This window comes from Myotis daubentonii, chromosome 13 (genome assembly GCF_963259705.1).
Source record: "Myotis daubentonii chromosome 13, mMyoDau2.1, whole genome shotgun sequence".
NCBI lineage: Eukaryota > Metazoa > Chordata > Mammalia > Chiroptera > Vespertilionidae > Myotis > Myotis daubentonii.
The window spans coordinates 46,807,814-46,831,232 of record NC_081852.1 but is presented as its reverse complement, the minus strand read 5'-3'; the positions used below and the strand labels follow the sequence as shown (position 1 = coordinate 46,831,232).

At 42.6% G+C, this 23,419-nt stretch overlaps 2 protein-coding genes across 3 annotated transcripts in view; one reads left to right on the top strand and one right to left on the bottom strand.

Annotated features, from left to right (window-relative positions):
* Positions 1–23,419, top strand: part of ARMH3 (armadillo like helical domain containing 3) — a 175,387-nt gene continuing 151,968 nt past the window's right edge. The window contains exons 1-5 of one of the 2 annotated variants that reach the window (XM_059661188.1): positions 1–160; positions 13,732–13,844; positions 17,190–17,246; positions 17,356–17,502; positions 21,749–21,856. In XM_059661188.1, the coding sequence (XP_059517171.1) occupies positions 13,743–13,844; positions 17,190–17,246; positions 17,356–17,502; positions 21,749–21,856 (414 nt within the window). In that variant the 5' untranslated portion in view covers positions 1–160; positions 13,732–13,742. Of the gene's footprint in view, positions 161–346; positions 554–13,731; positions 13,845–17,189; positions 17,247–17,355; positions 17,503–21,748; positions 21,857–23,419 lie in introns of those variants that run through there. The other variant, XM_059661189.1, reaches the window with a different exon arrangement.
* On the bottom strand, positions 18,619–19,958 carry LOC132214264 (suppressor of cytokine signaling 2-like). Its single transcript, XM_059661186.1, has one exon. It carries the CDS (start codon positions 19,493–19,495, stop codon positions 18,899–18,901), a length of 597 nt encoding a protein of 198 aa, XP_059517169.1. The 5' UTR covers positions 19,496–19,958; the 3' UTR covers positions 18,619–18,898.

Genomic DNA, 23,419 nt, shown 5'->3' with positions numbered 1-23,419 from the left:
AGACGGCGGGCTTTAGGACCCTGCGGGGCACTGTGGGCCTGGGGAAGGGTCGGGAGGTCGGGAGCGCGGCTCTGAGCCCGGAGCAGCGGCGGCGTCGGTGGCGTCGGGAGCGAGCGCGCCCGGGAGCGGCGCGGGTGGTGGAGGAGGAGTCGGGGGCTCGGTAAGAGGCGCGGGCCCGGGCCGGGCTCCGAACCTGGCCAACCTCTGCGGGTCCTGCTGTAACTAGGCCTTGGCCCTGTGGCGGCTCTGGGGGCGGGGCCTGCGCTCGCCTAGGGGACGACGCGGGTGGCGGGCGGGGGAGCGGGGAGAGGGAGGGAGGATTGATGCTGAGACTGCGTGAGGCGAGGAGGCTGGGCCCGGGGCGGCGGAGCGGAGCCCGAAGCGCCTCGGTTCTCCAGCCGCGGGTCCCTCGGAACATCCGGTCCGGTGCCTGTCAAGTCCCTCCTGCTCCCTGTTGGGCCCTCCCGGCAGCCGACCTTTGACCCCGAAGGCAGCCTCCCCTCCGCAGATTGCTCCCGCTCCTGGGTGGCCTTCAGCCCAGCCTGGCCTTGGGGTGAGGGCTTGGGCAAGACCCTCGAGAAGGACTAGGGGCGGGCGGGCGGGCCTGACCCTAGTCTTCAGGTGTCCCGGAAGGGCCCCATCCTGCCGCTCTTTTAGTCGCTGACCGCCGGTCTCGAGCCCACCCTTCGCACCGAATCCATGGAGACACCGTGCTTTCTCCTGGTTACTTGGTGCGAGGCTGGGAAAGGAACCTGTTCCCAGACAAGTGTGGGGAATAAACCAGTTCCGGAGGAAGGGAGCTATCAGAGGCCGCGGAGTGCTGCCTCTGCAGAGTGGGGAAGTAGACTTTGGGCCGGGCCGAATAAATGTTTTTTGATCATAAGACCCTCCCCAGTTACTCCTCTACAGAAAAAGTTTTGAGCTGAGCGAGAGCTGTTTCTTTGCTATCCTGAGCTCTCAGTGACGTGTAAACCAGGGCAGATGTGGTTTATGTACCTGCCCTTAACAGCACAAGTTCGTTGGAATTGTTTGGGTGTGCCCTCAGTTGGATTTGTGTGCACAGTGCGTCCTATGTAAAGTCTTTTCAGATGACCAGTCTAGGGACAGGTGGATCCTTCTTGTTAGGGTTGTAAAGGGAATTACCATTCTTTTAGTGAATAGGGGAGCCTTTAAGGCAGCGGTTCTCAACCTGTGGGTCGCGACCCCTTTGGCGGTCGAACGACCCTTTCACAGGGTTCGCCTAAGACCATCCTGCATATCAGATATTTACATGACGATTCATAACAGTAGCAACATTACAGTTATGAAGTAGCAACGAAAATAATTTTATGGTTGGGTCGCGACATGAGGAACTGTATTTAAAGGGCCAGAAGGTTGAGAACCACTGCAAGGTGTTTTCTCTGGAAGTTTAGGCATTAATTCATTCACCTGTTCAACATTTGTATAATTTAAAAGAAGAACTTTGAAAACTCAAAAAGAAATTGTTATAAAACTTGAAATTTCACATAGAATCAAATTCAAGAATTCATTTGGGGAATATTTGGGGAAAATTGCCAAATAAATTGATTCAGGATATATGAAGGTGAACTGTTTATTCAACATGCATTTTATTGAGCATTTGCTATGTAACTGGGACTGGGGTTAGAAATATAAGTATTGCCCTGGCCCGGTAGAGCACATACAAGAATCAGCGAATGAATGCATAAATAAGTGGAACAGCAAATTGATGTTTCTCTCTGTCTCTCTGTCTCTCTCCCTCTTTCTCTCTAAAATCAATTAAAAAAAAAGAAATAGGAGTGTCTTTCCTAAAGGACATCAGAAAGACTTATTCATACGAAAATTGTGCTGTGTGTTACATGTCATTATAAAGGAATTTTTACAGTGTGAAGGGACTACTGCCATTACCTGGAAGAGTCAGGGAAACCTTCACAAGGGGGAGATACGTTAGTTGGGTGATGAAGAATGAGTAGGAGCTTGCACAAGTAAGGAAAGGCATTCCAGTTGGAGAGAATAGTATGTACATAGAAATGGTGCAAATGTGAGAAAAAAAATAACATGATGTTTAAATGTCAGAAATTTGTCCCAATCAGGATATGTGGTGGGGAAGTTGTCAGGAGGTGCCTTTTATGTTATGAAGTGCAGATTAAAGTACAGTGGGGCCTTGACTTACGAGTGTCCCGACTAACGAGTTTTTCGAGATACGAGCCGTCTCTCGGCCGATTTTTTGCTTTGAGTTGCGAGCTAAAATTCGGGTTATGAGCCAGCTTCAGATACCCCACTGCTTGTTGGTGCAGCGAACATCACAGTGACGCCACAACATCAGCCCAGCATCACGTGTCTCACTCGTTCACTTTTTGATTTGACATAAGAGTAATTTGAGTTACTAGCTCCGTCACGGAACAAATTAAACTCGTAAGTCAAGGCCCCACTGTAATGAGAAATGAGGCAGTGAGACCAATTAGAGTTGGTGCAGTTAAGTGAGAGTCTGAATAAAGTGTGGCAGTGGGCATAAAGAATGGATTTTAGAAGTAATTTGGAGATAGATGCAATAGGATTTAAAGACTGGAGAGAGTGGGCTAAGGTTTCTAATTTGAGAGATTGGGTGAATGGGAATTCCACTGGCCAGGATATGCACTGGGAAAAGTAGAACATATTTTTAAAGAGTTGGGGTGGCTATGGAAAGAGGTACAGAGTAGATAGTCTGGTGTGCTGAGGTCAAGTTCCTTGTGGGATGTGTACCAGTATATGGAGATATTAGTAGGTAGCTGGAAGTGAGTTTAATACATTGGCAATGGTAAGTGAGGGCATATCTGAAAAAAAATCCTGGGGAAAATCTTTATTTTGTTTGTTTATAAAGAAGTATCAGAATATGTACTTCTTCCATTGAGTAGTGAGCTTCTCAAGGCAGGGACCATAACAGTAATTTTAGGTCCCCTTTTTGTCTTATACTATGCCTGTGTTATTATCAGGTTAGTTATTAAGTTAGCAGGAAATCAATTTACTTTGTAAGGTTGCAGTTACCTTTTTGGGCTTTCTTAAAGAAGATTCTGGGAGTCTGTCTTATAATTTTCATTTTATACTTAGGTGGTATTCATGAGGCTTGTATGGTTCAGTAGGAAAGGAAATGAAGAACATATGAGTGACGTTGTGCTGCTTGAGGAAGTTCAGGGTTTGAGCAGGAGATAGACAGTGTTAATTTACAAGAGGCTCCTGCTCATTGAAAAGAGAATTGTACAATGAATTTTCATTCTGGGAGATGTCAGAGGAATGTGATTTTCAATCAGTGTTTTCTGAAATCTTGTCAATTTGGAGTTGGTTCCTTTTTCTGAAGGTGCAAGTGCATCTTTCTTGTGTAAAATAATTTGAAAGGGAACCTGAGATCGTCATGTTTACTTAAACCTCTTCATCTGTATTATCAGTTTGTGAAGATAGGCAGATTTGGTCAATTCTGATGAGATTGGATTGAATTCTGTGAAGCTACTTCACCTTTAGTAGGTACAGAAAGCTGTTGTTACCTAGAGCGGAGATTGGGAAATTCTTGATTTTGCCACTTGCTGCTTAGTCTTGGGAAAATCCCTGAATTACTTCCACTTTCAAGTATAGGCACAACACTCACTCTGAGGTGGGCATTGCCCAGAGCGCACACAGGATATGGATGCTGCCCCATAGTGGCTCCTGTGCTTACCGAATCAGGCTGATTCTGTCCTAGCATCTAGAAAGTAGGGAAGATGCTTGCCAGACAAGGTCCCAAGTTGACTGGCTTTATTTGGATAAAGTGAGAATGCTGATATTATGGATATCAGTATGGAGTCTCTATAGAACTTTAAGTGAATCTGAATTTTGAATATTCTACTAGTCAACACCTGAGTTTTTGCATTAACAGGTATTCTGATAGGGAGAAGGGCGACCAGAGAGAAATACTTAGTAGCTTTACCTACTTACTAGCTGTGTTACTTGGGGCAAAGTAGAATCTTCATTGTAAAAGTATGATAATACTACCTATTTCATCTGGTTATTGTAAGGATTAAATATAGTATATTTAAAGCACTTAGAACATTGCCAAGTGTGTGGTGAGTACTCAGTCATGTTATTTATTATATAATACCCTGAGTGGGAGGTGGTGCTTTGAAAGATTTGGAGGAATAAGTGATGAATTCTATCCCCAGGAATTAAAAAAAAGAAATGTAAAGTAAGGGGATGGTGGCCTGCCTGCCCTGGAGCTCTCCATGAAAGGAGGGAATCAGCGAGGTGGCTTCAAGAATGTAGGCCTTACACTATTTGGAAGCTATAAAAGACTTAGAGTGACTAGCACTAAAAATTCATTAAAATGGAAAGGATTTGTATGCTTATTTTAGAGCCAATCAGTGGGTGGAATTGGAGGAACATTTTTCCTTTTTTTAAATATATTTTATTGATTTTTTTACAGAGAGGAAGGGAGAGGGATAGTTAGAAACATCCATGAGAGAGAAACATCGATCAGCTGCCTCCTGCTCACCCCCTACTGGGCATGTGCCCGCAACCAAGGTACATGCCCTTGACCAGAATCGAACCTGGAACCCTTCAGTCCGCAGGCCGACGGTCTATCCACTGAGCCAAACTGGCCAGGGCTGGAGGAACATGTTTTTCTTACATCGATATTTCTCTCTGTCTCTCCCTCTCTCTTCCACTCTCTCTGAAAACCACTGGAAAAATATCCTCGGGTGAGGATTAAAAAAAAAAAAAAAAAAAGAAGAAGCTATGGCAAGGAACCATGCGGAATAGTAGCAACACAGTACAGTGCCCATGCCTATGTATGGAAAGTGAAGTAAATACAGATTCAGACAAGGTTAAATTTAGAAGGCCAGTCTGGACCATGTGGGCCAGCAAGTGAGCTAAATTCTTGGGGCTTCCAGAAATGAAGAAGCGACTGGCCTGAATGGCTCAGTTGATTGAGTGTCATCCCATACACCGAAAGGTTGCTGGTTTGACTTCTGATCAGGACACATACCTGGGTTTTGGTTTTGATCCCCAATCAGAGTGTGTAGAAGGCAACTGATCAATGTTTCTCTCTCTCCTCTCCCCTTCCTTCCCTCCCTCCCTTTCTCTAAGCATGTCCTAGGCCAGCCGTGGGCAAACTACGGCCCGCGGGCCGGATACGGCCTGTTTGAAATGAATAAAACTAAAAAAAAAAAAAAAAAGACTGTACCCTTTTATGTAATGATGTTTACTTTGAATTTATATTAGTTCACACAAACACTCCGTCCATGCTTTTGTTCCGGCCCTCCAGTCCATTTTAAGAACCCATTGTGGCCCTCGAGTCAAAAAGTTTGCCCACCCCTGTCCTAGGCCCTAGGGTGAGGATTAAAAAAAAGAAGACAAAGAAATGAAGAGGCATATTAGGAACTAGTTTGAAAAATGAAGGTTGAGATTTGGAGGAATACCCTGCATTCACTTAAATGCTTACACTGCTAGTATTACCTCCAGGGAGTGTGGTGTATCTTGCAGAAAATTTAAGGAACAGATAACTTGTGCCTAAAGATTCAAAACAGCCCTAACCGGTTTGGCTCAGTGGATAGAACGTCGGCCTGCGGACTGAAGGGTCCCAGGTTCGATTCCGGTCAAGGGCATGTACCTTGGTTACAGTCACGTCCCCAGTAGGGGGTGTGCAGGAGGCAGCTGATCGATGTTTCTCTCTCAATCGATGTTTCTAACTCTCTATCCTTCTCCCTTCCTCTCTGTAAAAACTCAATAAAAAATATATTAAAAAAAAAAAAGATTCAAAACAAAACACCCTTGCATCTAGAGCAGTGGTTCTCAACCTTGGCTGCACATTAGAATCACCTGGGAATCTTTTTAAAATCCTGATTTCTGGGCCTCATCCTCCGGAAATTCTGTTTCTTTGTTACTAATGTTGTGGTCCCACCCCATAACAAAGAAACAGAATTTCCGGAGGGTGAGGCCCAGAAATCAGGATTTTAAAAAGATTCCCAGGTGATTCTAATGTGCAGCCAAGGTTGAGAACCACTGATCTAGAGGAACTAGGGAATTTTTAGGAGAGTCAGGGCTGGAGACTATTTCTGGCTTTATAAACATATTGCCTCCTCTTGTGTTTTGGATGAATGGCTCATGGTTAGACAATGGTAGTATTTTTTAAAATATGTTTGTATTGATTTTAGAGAGAGGGAGAGAGAGAAAAACATCAATGATGAGAATCATCGATCTGCTGTCTCCCACATACCCCCTACTGTGGATCAACTTTGCAATCTGGGTATGTGCCCTGACCAGGAAATGAAACGTGACCTCCTGGGTCCATGCTCAACCACTGAACCATGCTGGCTAGACTCTTTTTCTTTTTTTAAGTTTTATTTAAACTGATTTTTAGAGAGGAAGGGAGAGGGAGAGAGAGAGAAACATCAATGTGAGAGTGAGACATCGATTAGCTGCCCCCTTCATGTTCCCATACTGGCCTGTAACCCAGGCATGTGCCCTGACTGGGAATGGTACCAGCAACCTTTTGGTGCACAGGACAGTACCCAATGAACTGAGACACACAGGCCAGGATCATACTTTAGTTTTCTTATTGTAAAGTTCCTTGATCATAAGTTTGTTGTGAAGATACAATGAATTAATGTATATAACGTGTTTAGAACAACGCTTGATACATAGTAAGTGCTAAATAAGTGTTAACTCTTTGGTTATTTTATTTTTTATTTTAGAGGAAGAGGGAGGGAGGGAGAGAGAGAGAGACAGAGACAGAGAGAGAAAGAAAGAGAGAGAAACATCGATGTGAGAAAGAAACATCTATGGGTTGCCTCCCACTCTTGCCCTGACTGGGGGCCGAACTGCAACCTAGGTATGTGCCCTGACTGGGAATCATACCTGTGACCTTTTTTTTAAAAAAATATATTTTATTGGTTTTTTTACAGAGAGGAAGGGAGAGGGATAGAGAGTTAGAAACATTGATGAGAGAGAACCAAGATGGCGGCATAGGTTAACGCCGGAGTTTGCTGCCTCGAACAACCACTTCAAAAGTGAAACTAAAAGACGGAACGGACATCACCCAGAACCACAGGAACGCTGGCTGAGTGGAAGTCCTACAACTAGGAGGAAAGAGAAACGCATACCGACACTCAGAGGAAGCGCAGTGCTGAAGTCAAATACTGAGGTGCGGAGTGCATGCAGAGCGGGCTGGTGGCTGAGGGCGCGGTTGGCGTTTTCAATCGGGAGGGAGTCGCAGACTCTGAGCTCCAGACCCAGGCGAGTCTTTAGGGACCCTGACTCAAACGGGAGAAGCGGGACTGTCTGGCTTCGGTTGGAGCGAGTGCAGCTTTCTCTCCGAGGTTTGCAGCGGTTGCTGGGACTCAGAGAGGCAGAGCCCCTGGGGACAGGACTGAGAGCCGCCATAACTGCTCTCTCCAGCCCACCCTGTTGATCCTGTGCGACCCACCCGCCCCGCCCAAGCCCTGCACAAAGGCATTTGCCGGATAGCCTCAGGCAAGCGCCAGATTAGCACCTCCCTAGAGGACAGAAGTTTTCCCACTGCAGACACAGCTGATTCTCACAGCCACTTGGCCTGGAGGTCAAATCCCCCCTAGTATTAGCTACAACAATCAAGGCTTAACTACAAGACTGCGCACAAAGACCACTAGGGGGTGCACCAAGAAAGCATAACAAAATGCGGAGACAAAGAAACAGGACAAAATTGTCAATGGAAGATATAGAGTTCAGAACCACACTTTTAAGGTCTCTCAAGAACTGTCTAGAAGCCGCCAATAAACTTAATGAGGTCCTCGAGAAATCTAATGAGACCCTCGATGTTGTGATAAAGAACCAACTAGAAATTAAGCCTACACCGACTGAAATAAAGAATACTATACAGACTCCCAACAGCAGACCAGAGGAACGCAAGAATCAAGTCAAAGATTTGAAATGCGAAGAAGCGAAAAACACCCAACCGGAAAAGCAAAATGAAAAAAGAATCCGAAAATACGAAGATAGTGTAAGGAGCCTCTGGGACAGCTTCAAGCGCACCAACTTCAGAATTATAGGGGTGCCAGAAGATGAGAGAGAGCAAGATATTGAAAACCTATTTGAAGAAATAATGACAGAAAACTTCCCCCACCTGGTGAAAGAAATAGACTTACAGGTCCAAGAAGCGCAGAGAACCCCAAACAAAAGGAATCCAAAGAGACCACACCAAGACACATCATAATTAAAATGCCAAGAGCAAAAGACAAAGAGAGAATCTTAAAAGCAGCAAGAGAAAGAAACTCAGTTACCTACAAGGGAATACCCATACGACTGTCAGCTGATTTCTCAACAGAAACTTTGCAGGCCAGAAAGAAGTGGCAAGAAATATTCAAAGTGATGAATACCAAGAACCTACAACCAAGATTACTTTATCCAGCAAAGCTATCATTCAGAATTGAAGGTCAGGTAAAGAGCTTCACAGATAAGGAAAAGCTAAAGGAGTTCATCACCACCAAACCAGGATTATATGAAATGCTGAAAGGTATCCTTTAAGAAGAGGAAGAAGAAGAAAAAGGTAAAGATACAAATTATGAACAACAAATATGCATCTATCAACAAGTGAATCTAAGAATCAAGTGAATAAATAATCTGATGAACAGAGTGAACTGGTGATTATAATAGAATCAGGGACATAGAAAGGGAATGGACTGACTATTCTTGGGGGGGAAAGGGGTGTGGGAGATGCGGGAAGAGACTGGACAAAAATTGTGTACCTATGGATGAGGACAGTGGGTGGGGAGTGAGGGTGGAGGGTGGGGTGGGAACTGGGAGGAGGGGAGTTATGGGGGGGAAAAAGAGGAACAAATGTAATAATCTGAACAATAAAGATTTAATTAAAAAGAAAAGAAAAAAAAAGAAACATCGATGAGAGAGAAACATTGATCAGCTGCCTCCTGCACACCCCCTACTGGGGGTGTGCCCGCAACCAAGGTACATGCCCTTGACTGGAATCAAACCTGGGACCCTTCAGTCCGCAGGCCAACGCTCTATCCACTGAGCCAAAACGGTCAGGGCATACCTGTGACCTTTTGGTGTACAGGGCGATGCTCCAACCTGAGCCACCTGGCCAGGGCCCAAGATTTTTGATAGATTAACTATGGCAGCTCTCTTGAAATCAGAGTGAATTTCTATAAAATTTTTTTTTTAAATTCGTTTTAAAAATAGATTTTATTGATTTCAGAGAGAGGAAGGGAGAGGGAAAGAGGGATAGAAATATTAGTGATGAGAGAATCTTTAATCAGCTGCCTCTTCCATGACTCCTGGTTCATGGGTCAACTCAACCACTGAACCATGCCGGCCAGGCTTAAAATTATTTTTGATACCAGAGTTGTCAAATATTGTAGTAATGATAATAAAATAAATGAATAACTGGCTAAGTGTAACTAACATTCCTTGCATATTAGACATTGGAATAGTTGGCTTTAGGTTTTAAAATCTTGATATTTGGCTTTTTCGTCCTGTAGGGATGTGAAGTGATATGCATTTAAGAAATATGTGGCTAGCCCTAGCCGGTTTGGCTCAGTGGATAGAGTGTCAGCCTGTGGACTGAAGGTCCCGGGTTCAATTCCGGTCAAGGGCACATGCCCAGGTTGCAGGCTCAATCCCCAGTAGGGGGCGTGCAAGAGGCAGCCAATCGGTGGTTCTCTCTCATCATTGATGTTTCTATCTCTCCCTCCCTCTCCCTTCCTCTCTCAAATAAATAAAAATATATATAAAAAATGTGGCTCAGTGGATAAGAGTATTGGCCCGAGGACTGAAGGGACCCTGGTTTGATTCTGGTCAAGGGCATGTACCTCGGTTGCAGGCAACCAATCAATCACACATTGATGTTTCTCTCTCTGTCTCTCCCCCACCCTTCCACTCTCTTTTAAAAAAAAGAGTCAATGAAAAAATATTCCCAGATGAGGATTACAACAACAATAACAACAAAAAAGAAGTATGTGGCTGGATTGCTTAAATATATAGTTCTTAAGAAGTTGTATGGTCTGGCCAGCATAGTTCAGTGGTTGAGCATCAACCTATGAATCAGGAGGTCACAGTTCAATTCCCAGTCAGGGCACATGCCTGGGTTGTGGGCCCAATCCCCAGTGTGGGACGTGCAGGAGGCAGCTGATCAATAATTCTCTCTCATCATTGATGTTTCTTTCTCTCCCTCTTCCTTCCTCCCTGAAATCAATTAAAAACAAATATATATGTGTATGTGTGTGTGTGTGTATATATATATATGAAATTATATGACTTGGATCTTTCAGAGAAAAGTTGTACTACAGGTCATGGGATCAGCAGTCCCTGAGGTTTAGGAATAAAAGACTTCATTTATTTACTCTTGAGTTGGGGGGATTTGAAGTCGTTCCTGTTTGGTGGTAAATGAAATTACTATTGAAAAGTTGCCTGATTCTCTTTTATATTTTGCCTAGTATGTCTTATTTCTGAGAAACTGTACTAAGCCTAAGATGACATTTCTGTGGGATTACTATGGCTTTGCTGTATTTGCTTCTTCACCACAAGGATTTAAAAGCCAGTATCAACAAAGGCCATATCATAGGATGCTTCTTTCCCTTCCTTGTGGTCCCATAGCATTAAAAAATTTTTTTTGGTGCTTTTACTCTATTTATTTCTCTATTTATTGCCTTGTGCTATGCTTTATTACGTGTCTGTCTCTGCCAATAGTGAGCTCCCAGAGCATCAGGTATGAAGTTTGCTTTTTGTAACCCTGTAATACCTAAACTACTGCTTTATAATATGTAGGCATTCCTTATGTGTTTATGGTATTTAAGTGATGTTGAGAGAATCATTATATGATATGTGTACAATCCCTTTGCTTTACTTGTAAGGAAACTGAGGAGTAAAGACTTACTTACTACTCTATCATCTAGTTCAGTGATGGCGAACCTTTTCAGCTCGGCGTGTCAGCATTTTGAAAAACCCTAACTCTGGTGCCGTGTCACATATAGAAATTTTTTGATATTTGCAACCATAGTAAAACAAACTATATTTTTGATATTTATTTTATATATTTAAATGTCATTTAACAAAGAAAAATCAACCAAAAAAATGAGTTCACGTGTCACCTCTGACACACGTGTCATAGGTTCACCATCACTGAGATAGTTGGTGTTCTAGGTTCGGTTCTGTTGGTTCGTTGTTCCATTCTGCCTTCATGCTCCTCAGCTGGTGCTGATTCTCTCTACAACAGGGGAGGGTTGTGAAAGAGGAAAAAATGCACTGAGAGGATGTAAATAGATAACATTCACATTACTGATGTGCTGTAATTTACTCCTCTACCAGTCAAATATTTTACTTTCAAATTTAGTAGCACAGGCTTAATTTCTGAGATACCCCCTCCCCTAAAAACCTTCTGTAAGAGTTCTACATTTCTCCCAGTCTATCACCCTAGACATACCCTTTGCTGTGTTTCGTGGATAGAAGTGCTGGAGGAGGAGGTTTATGTTATCAGTTTCTAGTCACATTTTCGACAGCTTGGGTGGTAAATTCCAGTTGCTTGTGATGATGACAGAGAGTAATGAGTTGAAGCCCTTGGTTGAATTTCCCCCCTGCTCCAAATTGAAGGAGAGTGATGAAAAGAATTTAATTTCTTAGGAAATTTGGTACTGTGGATTGGAATTGTTTTTCCCCCTTCCCCTATTCCCGTTTGCTTATTAGAAAGTATTGATTCTGAAATAGAGAAAGTGAGTTTATTAGATTTGGGGTAGACATTGATTAGCTGGAACCCAATTATAAATCCAGAGGGGGATGTTTGTAAACATGTGCTTTTCACATCCAGGAACTCGTGGTTCTCACTATTCCTGCTAATCAACTGGTTGAAGCTGAGTACATGAAAGATCTATACCCACTAAGTTTAGAATTGCATTGCTTTTGATTTATTTTAATAGGATCCTCTTGATTTCCAATTTGTTTTATCCCCTATAAGGACATCTTCCTCTTGACAACCTATTTAAGAGACACAGGAATGTTTTGAAAACAGAGGCTGTATTTCATGTTTTAAGGCAAAGTCATGATCAATATAGCATAAATTGCCCACAAAAATCTTTTCTTTGTTATTTTCCCCTTCAGTTTTCTCTGCACCATAATGGAATTTGAGGGCTTAGTGAGGCCTCAATAAAGATAGGTCTTACTAACATTTTAGGTCAGATCTAGTACTTTTCAGCCACCTCTCCCCCACCTTCCCCATTTCAGATTCAGTCAGTGATGAGCATACCAGGAGCCATGGGGCTATAGAAAAAGTATAGACGTATTCCCTTTGCTAAAGATGCCTAATATCTAGTTGGAGAAATTTTCTGTGCTTTATGCTTTTTGTGTTCAAAGGTGAATCTCCTTTATGGCTGTATTAGAGAAAAACAATGTCTGAGATAAAATCTTTTATGCTATTTGATGCATCTGTTTCTTAAACAAACTTTTTATTTTGATTTGAAAGATACTGGATATTTCTCAAAAGTCATTGAACAAAATTAATTTTGTTCTGCTGCTTTGGGTTAGTCTGGAAGTAAAAATCAGGCTCCTCATTACCCCCCCATACTTGCCATTGGTTGAGATTAAGTTTCACAACTAGAGCCTAGTGTTTCAGCGACAGGAATTTGGGCCCTTCCAGGTAGGAAGAATCTGGGAAGTGAGGGAATATGTGTAAATTCACAGTGAAGACCTGTTCGATTTTAACTTCTCACTTAAAAAAATTGAGAATTCCTAGCCCTAGCTGGGTGGTTCAGTTGGAGTGTCGTTCGGTAACCAGAAGGTTGCAGGTTCGATTCCGTGTCAGAGCATATACCTAGGTTACAGGATTGATTCCTGGTCAGGGCACGTAAGGGAGGCAGCCAATTGATGTTTCTCTCTCATGTCGATGTGTCCCTTTCTCCCTTTCTCTCTCCTTCTCCCTCCTCTCCTCCTTCCTCTCTCTAAAATCAATAAACATATCCTCAGGTGAGAATTAAAAAATAAAATAAAAAAATGAGAATTCCTTGAAGCAAGATGGGGAAATTTGGGCATGAATCATGGAATTTGCTTTTATATAGAATTGAAAAATACACTGAGGTTTGATCTGCAATAGTGTATATATGCACATACATACATGTATAATTACATTTAAAAGGAGTATATTGTTATATTCAGTTATTTTGAAATTAAGTTTAATTTTTGGCCTTTAACTGATATTTTCTACCTCGGGTCTCTTTCCAGAGGAATTTCTGAAGACAGTCAAGTGCATTGTGATTTATGAGGCAGTGAAGGCCAAGTGCTTTGCAGTGACGAGAACCTACTTACTCTGGGGAAAATCAATGGAGCACATCAGTCTGCAGCACACTTCCTGTCTTAATGGTCCTAAGCTCGATCAATACTTGAAATTTAACTTCACCATCAGTCTGGGGCAGTGTGTACTTTGCAGCCTTCCTTCCATCAACCTCAAATATATGGCCAGATCTATTACAGATGGAGCTAGTTACACTTTCCTGCTTGGTTTTGGTCTGCTTTAAGCCTTGTCTACTGACATGTCTTAAGGATGTAAAATGTGTTGTGCTGTAGGCCAAGTAATGATTTAAATCTTAAAATTACCTGGTCAGGAGAGGTGGTGTTGGACAGATGTGCAAGACCTATAGCATGGTTGTTTATCATTTCTTCTTCCTAAAAAAATTTCCCATTAAGAGGTGTTTCAATAGAGTCTCCCGATCTTGGAGAGCAATTCTAGCACTGACTCTGGTTTTCTTTTCACAGATTCTCTAACCATGGCACAGGTAGAGAAAAGAGGGGGTTTACTCCGGAAATCTTCAGCCTCCAAAAAACCACTGAAGGAAAAAGTGGTGCTGATGTATGATGAGATCTTCATGGTAAGGCCTGAAGCCCTGATATTCTGCATGGCTTGATTCCTTAGTTTCTTGTTCTAAAATGAATGACAACCTCCCTTCTGCCTGCTACCTTCCAGTTCTTCAGAGGGTGAAAGAGAGAGCAAGGGTGAAAGTGAGCTCTCTCATAGTAGAAATTATGATCATGTATTAATATAGATTGTTGTCATAAGCTGGATAAAACAATTGAAAGGAGGAAGGCAGGCTGGGGAAGCTTCTTTTCTGAATATCTTTAAGATTTGTCTTCCTTATGAGCTGACTTAAGGACCTTTCGATCCCAAATGTCTCTTGAAGTTCCTTTTGACCCTGGAGTTCTATGTTTCAGATGTTTAAAAAAAGATGCTCTATTATATTCCATCTAAAGTTGTTAGGTGACAGAACAGTCGTTTAGTTAGACTATCTTATTCTCTATATGCATTGACTGAAGAATATTAGCAGTTGGATTTCTTTGGGTCTTCATAACTGCTGAGTGATCATGGTCCCTGCTTGTGTTGTAAAATATACCCTGCCAGGGAAGGTTAGAATTATTAGATGCTTTGTAGGGGTACTTGCCTTCTGAAGTCCTGGCCATAACTAGTAGTGCATATAAAATAGAATAATACCTATAAAAAGAGTTATTGTACATTGAGTTTCTCCTATGCTCCTGGCATTACGCTAAATGTATCACTAAATACATTAGCTTTAAATCTGACAAGAATGGTACAAGAGGGCTATGTTTTTTACATGTGCCATGTAAAAGATTATGCTATAGATGAGAAAATTGGGGATCATAGCTAGAAGGTGATTTGAACTCTAGTGTCTGACTCCAGAGCCCTTACTTGTTCAACTTTGTCACATGGCCCAGGATTAATAATCCAATCAAGTAAAACATTTAACTTTTGGCAAAGCCTTGGAGACAGAGTTTGACATCCAGAAAATTAACACAAAATTGCCCAGGTCAGTACAGGTGGTTATACAATGAAAATGAGCAGGGACTAGGATCTTGTTAGGGCTTTTTCTATATTAAGTAAGCTTGGTATACATTTGACTCCTGCTTGCGTGAGTTTTGAGGATGAGAAGTGCCAGCTCCATTAGTTCCCTGAGTATCATATATAGACAACAAAATGACATTACAAAAGTGTGAGGGTCAAAGTGGGATCTCTCCTTGGGAGCAGGACTTGAGAGAAAGAGACTAAATGAGAACCTGATGAGAAGGCCAGAAATCATCCTCAATTAAAAATCCAGAAGAGATTCCTAGTATAATATTTTCTTATTAGAGCAGGAATTCTTAAATAATGAAGACATTAGTTCTTTTTAAAATTTATTTATTTATTTTTTTGTGTGAATAGACTTTAATTCAGAAGAGGAATCTGTGATAGGGCAACAAAATCAAGATCTAAACATTTTTCCTCCCATTAGGTAATGTTAGAACCTTGATTTTCCAGAATCCATCTCCTTTATGGTCCATGTTAGAATTCATTAGTATTAAGACATTAGTTCTTGGTAGTAATTTTAAAAGGTCAACTTAAGGAAAGCTGATAGCAGGCCTACTGCTTTTTGTCATTAACTTTCCTGTAAAGTGGCAGTAAGGGTTATCTTTTTTCTTATTTTACTCATTAACTGGAAGCCTCTGACTGTCTAGAACAGTGATCGCCAACCGGTGGTCCGCGGACCACTGGTGGTCCGTGAGGTCTGAAAGGTTGGCGACCGCTGGTTTAAGGAAACCTTTGGAACAGTGGTCACCAATCGGTGGTCCCCGCGAGGTCCGAAAGGTTGGTGGCCGCTGATCTAGAATTTCTGTTTGAAAATTATTGCTGAGAAATTTGGATCTTAGCACTATAATTTTTGCTAACCTTTTGGGCCAATTTAACTAAGGAAAGAGCATGTTAAAAACTCTGTACAAAGGACTAAATACATATGTGAGGGCAAGTAGAAGCAATCAACACAGGATGTTGTAAAAACCATGACAGCATTACTGAGATAATTTGGGTTCAGGCTCCTGCTCTTTTATAAGTCACTTAACTTTATTGACCCTCTTTCCTAAAAGGAGGTAATGGTTATATCTATCATACTTGGTTCACTGGGTCATTATATTTCATACTAGAAGCCTGATGCACAAATTCATGCACAGGTGGGGTCCCTCGGGTGGTCTGCGGGGTGGCCTGGTGCCGCCCCCTCACCCGCTTCACCATCCCACCTGTGGGGTGATTGATTGGGAGCCTCCCCGCCCCCCCACCCAGCTCTCAGTGCCTGGGAGCTGGGCGGAGGCTACACCCCCTGCTGCCGTTTGCAGGGCGATTGGTGGGGTGATTGGGGCCCGCTTCCACCCGCCTTGGCCTGACGCCGCCCGCTCACCTGCTGCACCATCCCACCACAGTCCCGCTCTTGTAGGGGCCCATTGGGGCTGGCAGCGCCTCCACTGCCGCCTGCTGCCAGTGCCACATCATCGATGCCCGCCATGTTCCGCCTGCCCCCTGGTGGTCAGCGCATGTCATAGGGAGCGGTTGAACTCCCAGTAGAGGGGACAATTTACATGTTAGGCTTCTATTATATAGGACTAGAGGCCCGATGCACGAAATTCGTGCAAGGGGCTCGGCCCTCATAGCCACAGCAGCTTGCCTTGGCCCTCGCAGCCCCAGCTGCGTCCAGAAGGTCGTCAGGAAGGATGTCCAGGAGGATGTCCGGAAGGTTGTTCGGCTGTCCGGTCTAATTAGCATATTACGCTTTTATTATTATAAATATGTGAATGGGCTTTGAAAACTGAGCTTGATACAAATGCAGTGGGGACATATAATTTGACTAACTTATTTAGATGATTAAGTGCACTTCCTTTAAAAAAATTTTTTTTTATTGATTTCAGAGAGGAAGGGAGAGGGGGAGAGAGAGAGAGAGGAACAACAGTGATGAGAGGGAATCATTGATCAGCTGCCTCCTGCACACCCCCTACTAGAGATTAAGCCCGCAACCCAGGAATGTGCCCTGACTGGGAATTGAACTGTGGCCACCTGGTTCATAGGTTGATGCTCAACCACTGAGCCAAACCGGCTAGGGCTAGGTGCACTTCTTGTTAGAAGAGAAAGATTTGAGGGAGATTCTTTGAGCCATTATTTAACTTTTGGTTCAGAGTATAAATATATATGCAAAGTGCTTTTCATTTGGGGGGGAACCCCCAAACTGTTGTTCCCCATTACAATAATTTATACTGACCAAGTAAAAAATTAATTTTGAAAGGGTAATTTTCAAAGTTAATTTTGTAAGGTAATGTTGATTATGGGTAGTGACTCTTTCAAATGTATTCTTAGTGATTTGATGTTTAGCTGCAGATACTGAACCTGCTTATCTTGATTTCAGACAGAGGACCCCAGTAAGTGCAGTCCTCGATTTTGGGAGGAGCTCTTCCTCATGAAGGTAAGACTTGGTGGCATCTGTGGATTTTCCTGGTAACTGAGATTGCCTTCCCATGTGTTCTAGGCACTGTACTAAAAGTGAACTCAGGTTCTTATCGTTTCCTTGGTAGGTGAATTTAGATTACCTAGAAGGCAAACTGGAATCTCTTGATGGTGAGGAGTTAATGAAGATCAAGGACAACATTAATTGCTTATTTCAACACTGCATCCAGGCTCTAGGAGAGGAACATCCAATTCGAGTTGTCAATGCATTGCAGGTACAAGGCTGGGAGACTGGGAAGTCTTGTTTGATAGGAAAAAGGAATTGTAACACATCTGTTGAGACCTGAGGAACTTAGAATTGCCCTTACGTGTGAGATTTTCTTTTTTCTTTACTTCTTTAAGTAATGAAACATCTATATCATGTTTGTTTAGTCATCTTCCTGGTCAAACAAATTGATACATATAGTAGTAATCTTGTCCATTTGTATAATTTGATCTAGTGTCAAGGCAGATTGTTTGACAGAATTCTTATTATTACTTGAGGAAAGGAAGAAATAGAGAGGAAACTGAGGCAAGTTTACTTAGTCTACAGCAAAAATCAGAGGAGATATTTTTGTTATAATCCTCACCTGAGGATATTTTTTTTTTTTTTTAAAGTCAGGGTTTTTTTTTATTTAATACATTCTAATCAAATAGTAACAGCAGTAAATAAACACTTTGAAAAACAGGCAGGTATCCCCTTATATCTGGAAGAAAATTAAGTCAAAGTTTTCTACATGGTAGAAGGGAGACAACTGCTGATGTCTATAGTTAGACAATTCAAGGACAACTTGGAAATTTCTAAAGCCATTTCCAAAAAAATCCATGGCAACAGGTTGGGACACAGATACTTCAAAGGGTAAAATGTCTATATCTACATGGTTTTATTAACCTGGATGGGGTTGCACCTGTATAGCATGACATTCTTGTCTTTAGCCTTAATGGAAAAGATGAAGTCTTTTCCGTTTGCACCAGTTTGAAATATTTCTGAAGTAAGGCTCTCTTAAAATGGATTACTACAGTACGCGTTCACATGAAAGAGTTCATACATGTAGTAAAAAGACAAATACAGGATTTCATGGTCATTTTTTTTTTTGGTTGACTTGGTTAATTGCATAAAATGAAGGATAAATACTCACAAGCATATCTGATCAACAAAACCCCTAGGAACATCAGAATGCAAAATATAACATGTCCACAATAGACTCGGATCACCAGGCATATAAAGTGGAAGCTAAGCCTGTCAGGTTCCTTCCCCTTCTTCAGTTCTCCGCCATGGAGTCCTTTCTCCCTTTCTCTACTACTGGTGCCTGGACCTTCAACCAAAGAGAAGAAACCTCAGAAAGGCAGGGCATTCTGAACAAAAGCTTACTTCGGCCTTTACTTGGGACATTTAATATTTAACTTAAAAGGATCAGCTGGTCTTAGCCTTAGGCAGGGAAGCATTTCTCAGGTGAACATATTTGAGGGAACCTGACCTAGCTACCTAGTCACACATGTAGGTTAGATTGATTCAGCCGTTCTTAGAATTCCGTGTAGTTATCCAGAGCAGTCACTCAAGTTTTGGTTCTCTTTTACATAGCTGCATTCGGAGATACTCTATATGAGGCATGTTTAGAAAAAGAGAAACACTTATACCTGGAATTTATATTCTTCCAAGTAATCTTTTAGTCTTGTTGGCAAAGGCAGTCCCCAGATGGCACCGGTGCATTTGTTAATGGTGAGTCTGCAGAGATGCTGCAGAGGCGGTGCTGACGTGTAGAGCGGTTTGGTCAGATAAAGGTGAACAGTGCCGTTCCGGGGGGCTTCTGGGCCCGTCCGCTTATCCTTGCACATCTGAACGTAGTAGTCGATCAGATGAACCACACTGTCAAATTGTTTAAGCTTGGACTTGACACATATGATAGAGTCCAATCTGAATTTCCCATCTTGATAGTCGATTCGCAGATTAGTTGGTCCAGCTGATGTTTTAACAGATATTGTTAGTAGGTAGTCTGAATGCGAACTATCTCTAATCAAGAAAGTTCCTTCTGGTGCCTCTTTTAATTTCTCTTTGGCTTCATTAACAGTCATACTTCCCCAGTACCAACCTGTTTGACTGAGCTCCCGCAAGGCCTTCGCCAGACGCGCCGCCTCCGGGGACGGCTCCTCCGCGGACCCCGCGGTCCCCCACTGGCTCCGCGTCCCTTCCGCGCCATTCCCGGAGGGCTCGGGGCACCGCAGGGTCATGGGCAAAGGGTCACCACGGCAAACACTGGTGGCCGCCCGCGCAGGGGTCAGAGAAGGGCACGCGTCCTTCCTGGAAGTCAGTGGGAACCCCAAAACACGTCCCTGCGGAGTATCCAAAATGGTGGTGGAGGGGGAGGGGGTGGGGAGCTGCTGGTTCTTCCTCCCCAGGTCCTGGTGGACAGATGGCAAAGTCCCCCGCAGGCGCGGTCACCCACAGTTTGCCTGCCGCCAGCCCCCGCCCGAGCTCCTCCGTTGTCTTGACTGCGGGCACAGAGGATCCTGAGACGCGGCGCCGGGAGCCCGGGTGCGCACTGTCCGCGGCCCGCGCTGCGCCAGTGGCGGCGGGCGAGGAGGCTCATGCTTCAGGGGAAGCCCAAGGCCCGCGAGCCGCGGCGGCGGCGGCGGCGGCGGCGGCGAGACTTGGCAAGAGTTAAACGTCTGTCCCCGGAGCGGCGTGTGCGCGCGACTCTGAGGATATTTTTTCCATTGATTTTTTTTGTTGTTTTTTAGAGAGAGTGGAATGGAGAGAGGGAGGGAGGAGAGAGAGATAGAAACATTGATGTGAGAGAGACACGTCTATTGGTTGCCTCCCACATGTGGGACTGGGGAACGAACCTGCAACCCAGGTATGTGCCCTTGACCGGGAATTGAACCCGAGACCCTTCAGTGCACGGTTGATGCTCTAACCACTTAGAAACACGGCCAGAGCAGAGGAGATTCTTAATACAATATTTTCTCACTAGGTCAGGAGTTCATAATCTGAGGTTTCAGAGGGTCCTTGACTCCCTGAAGTTATATGAAGTATTTTATAGGCGTATGTATAATCTTTCTGGAGAGAGGGCTTTCTTTCATCAGATTCTCAAAAGGGTCTGTAACTCTGAAAACATTAAGAATCATTGTTCTTAATGCTAAGTGGCATGATCAAGAGGAAGATTCATTGAATAATTATTTCTTTGATGACTGTTATGTGCTAACCATTGGACTCGTGGGGATACATTTTAGACTTCCAGAAGGCAAAGACTTTGATAGTTTCATTCAAAATGTTGTTCCTAATGTGTAGAACAGTGCCTGGCAAATAGCACTCTATAAGTAAATTTTTACTGAATGAATGATGGGCAGTTTCTAAAGTTTATTATCTAGTACCTCCAAGGGTAGCCAATCTAGGGCTGAGTATTAGGTTAGTGATTGATAGATTTAGAGCAGTGATAGACAGACAGCATAACGGATTTTATTGGAAGTTTTGGTTGATTTGGTTTTAAGTTTCTGACTTACTAGTTAGATCACTTTGTGAGCCCCAGTTTTCTCATCTGTAGAATGTAGAAATTACTTATTGAGCTGATGCTCCAGAAAGAAGGACTATGTTTATCCTGTAGCTTTGTTAACCTTTGGCACAATAAATTCCACAATGGTAAGGGCTCATTGAAAGTTGAAAAGTGCACTTTCCGTAATTGCATGGAGGCATGAATTGTAAACTGTTTTTAGTTTGGTGGAAATAAATTGACATTAAAACACTTGGTGACTAGTTAAAATATAGTACATTATTGTAATAGCTGATACTAAATGAACTTTAACAACATTCAAGATACTATTATTGGAGCTTTAACAAAGTTGTAGGGACTATTCTAAGTGCCTTATGGTATCAATTCACATAGTTCTCACAACATTCCTATGAGATGGGTGCTATTGTTATTTCCATTTGATAGATGAGAAAAGAGGCATTGAAAAGTTAACTAATTTAGACTCACACAGCTAATAAGTAGTGGAATGTAAATAATTTAAGATTTGAAGCAATTGGTTATTATCATATAGGGACTTAAATAACTTGTTATTAAAAAAATTATTAAAAATGATAAACTATAATGTAAATACTAAAATTAATTTTAATAAAGGAAACTTTCATCAATCCCATGATACAAACTCAAAAACTTTTTTTATTTTTGAATATCACCTTTCAGTCTTTGTCTCCACTGCAATTTTAAAAAAGAGGATGGCTGTAAAGCAACAGAAAAAGAGGAGATAAAAATAGTTTTAGTTGCTGTTCCTCTTTTGATTTCTGGATTTTGCACATATGAAGACTCAGACTGAGTTTTGGGACTCAAGAATTAGAGCACTTGAATGTCAGTGCCAGGAGTACACTTAGATGTACTAGAACAGCGGTTGCCAACCAGTTCTGAGGTTGCAATGTGAGGCTACAGTTCCAGTGCCCTTTGTTTTGAGACTTCCTCTCCAGAATTCTTTCTCTCATCTCTGCAGACCTTGTGTGCACTCATTCGAGGAGTACATCAAAAGAATAAGTCTACCTCTGGGTTTGACATTATCAACATGCTGATGGGCTTTGACAAGGCGGAGCTGTGCATGAAGGTGAGGCATAAGCTGCAGCTGTGCCTGTATATGGCTGCTTCTGACAGCTGTTCATGGGTACCATCTGCAGACAGTTAGATGTACTAGAACAGCGGTTGCCAACTGATGGTCTGCAGACCACTGGTGGTCCGTGAGGTCCGAAAGGTTGGTGACCGCTGTACTAGAAGATTTGGACTCAAATAGATATAGATGACTGAATTTGGTCTTGAATTTGGATGTTTTTATTTTACAGATTCGGATTATCTGAATAAAGGAAAATTTGAAATTCAGATTTGAATTGAGGCATTCTTTCTCTGCAGGATAATGACTGAGCAACTTTTTTATGATTTATATCATCTGATCATACAGTTTTAAAAACATGTATGAACTTAAATAAAATGTCACTAATTGTCTTAGCAGAGTAGCGCAGCGGAAGTGTGCTGGGCCCATAAAATGTCACTAAATATACAAGGGTAGCCCTAGCCGGTTTGGCTCAGTGGATAGAGTGTCGGCCTTCGGACTGAAGGTCCCAGGTTCGATTCCGGTCAAGGGCATGTACCTTGGTTGCGGGCACATCCCCAGTGTGGGGTGTGCAGGAGGCAGCTGATCGATGTTTCTCTCTCATCGATGTTTCTAACTCTCTATCCCTCTCCCCTCCTCTCTGTAAAAAATCAATAAAATACATTAAAAAAAATATATACAAGGGTAACTTTAGTTCTAAACTTTAGGCTTCCTTTTTTATTTTATTTTATTAAATATATTTTTATTAATTTCAGAGAGGAAGGGAGAGGGAGAGAGAGAGATAGAAACATCAATGATGAGAGAGAATCATTGATTGACTGCCTCTTGCATGCCCCACACTGGGGATCGAGCCCACAATCTGGGCATGTGTCCTAACCCGGAATTGAACCATGACCTCTTAGTTCATGTGTTGATGCTCAACCACTTAGTCACACTAGCCAGGCTATTAAAAAAACATATCTGTGTGTGTGTGTGTATACATATATATATGTATATGTATTTGTTAATCCTCACCTGAGGCTATTTTCCTATTGATTTTTAGAGAGAGTGGAAGCGGGGGGTGGTGAGACAGAGAGAAAAAGACATCGGTGTGAGAGAGACACATTGATTGGTTGTCTCTCTGGGGTGGGCATCAAGCCTGCAATCAAGGTATGTGCCCTTGACCAGAATTGAACCTGTGACCCTTCAGGCTATGGGCTGACATTCTATCCATTGAGCCAAACCAGCTAGGGCTATAAAAATATATTAAGCCCTAACGGCGTGGCTGAATGGTTGTGTTCACCTGTGGATCAGGAGATCATGGTTCGATTCCCGGTCAGAGCAAATGCCCAGGTTGTGGGCTTGATACCCAGTGGGGCGTGCAGGAGGCAGCCAATCAATGATTCTCTCTCATCATTGATGTTTCTATCTCTCTCTCCCTCTCTCTCACCCATCCTCTCTGAAATCAATAAAAATACTTAAAAATATATATATATATATTTTTTATTATTGATTTCAGAAAGGAAGGGAGAAGGAGAAATAGAAACATCAATGATGAGAGAGAATCATTGATTGGCTGCCTCC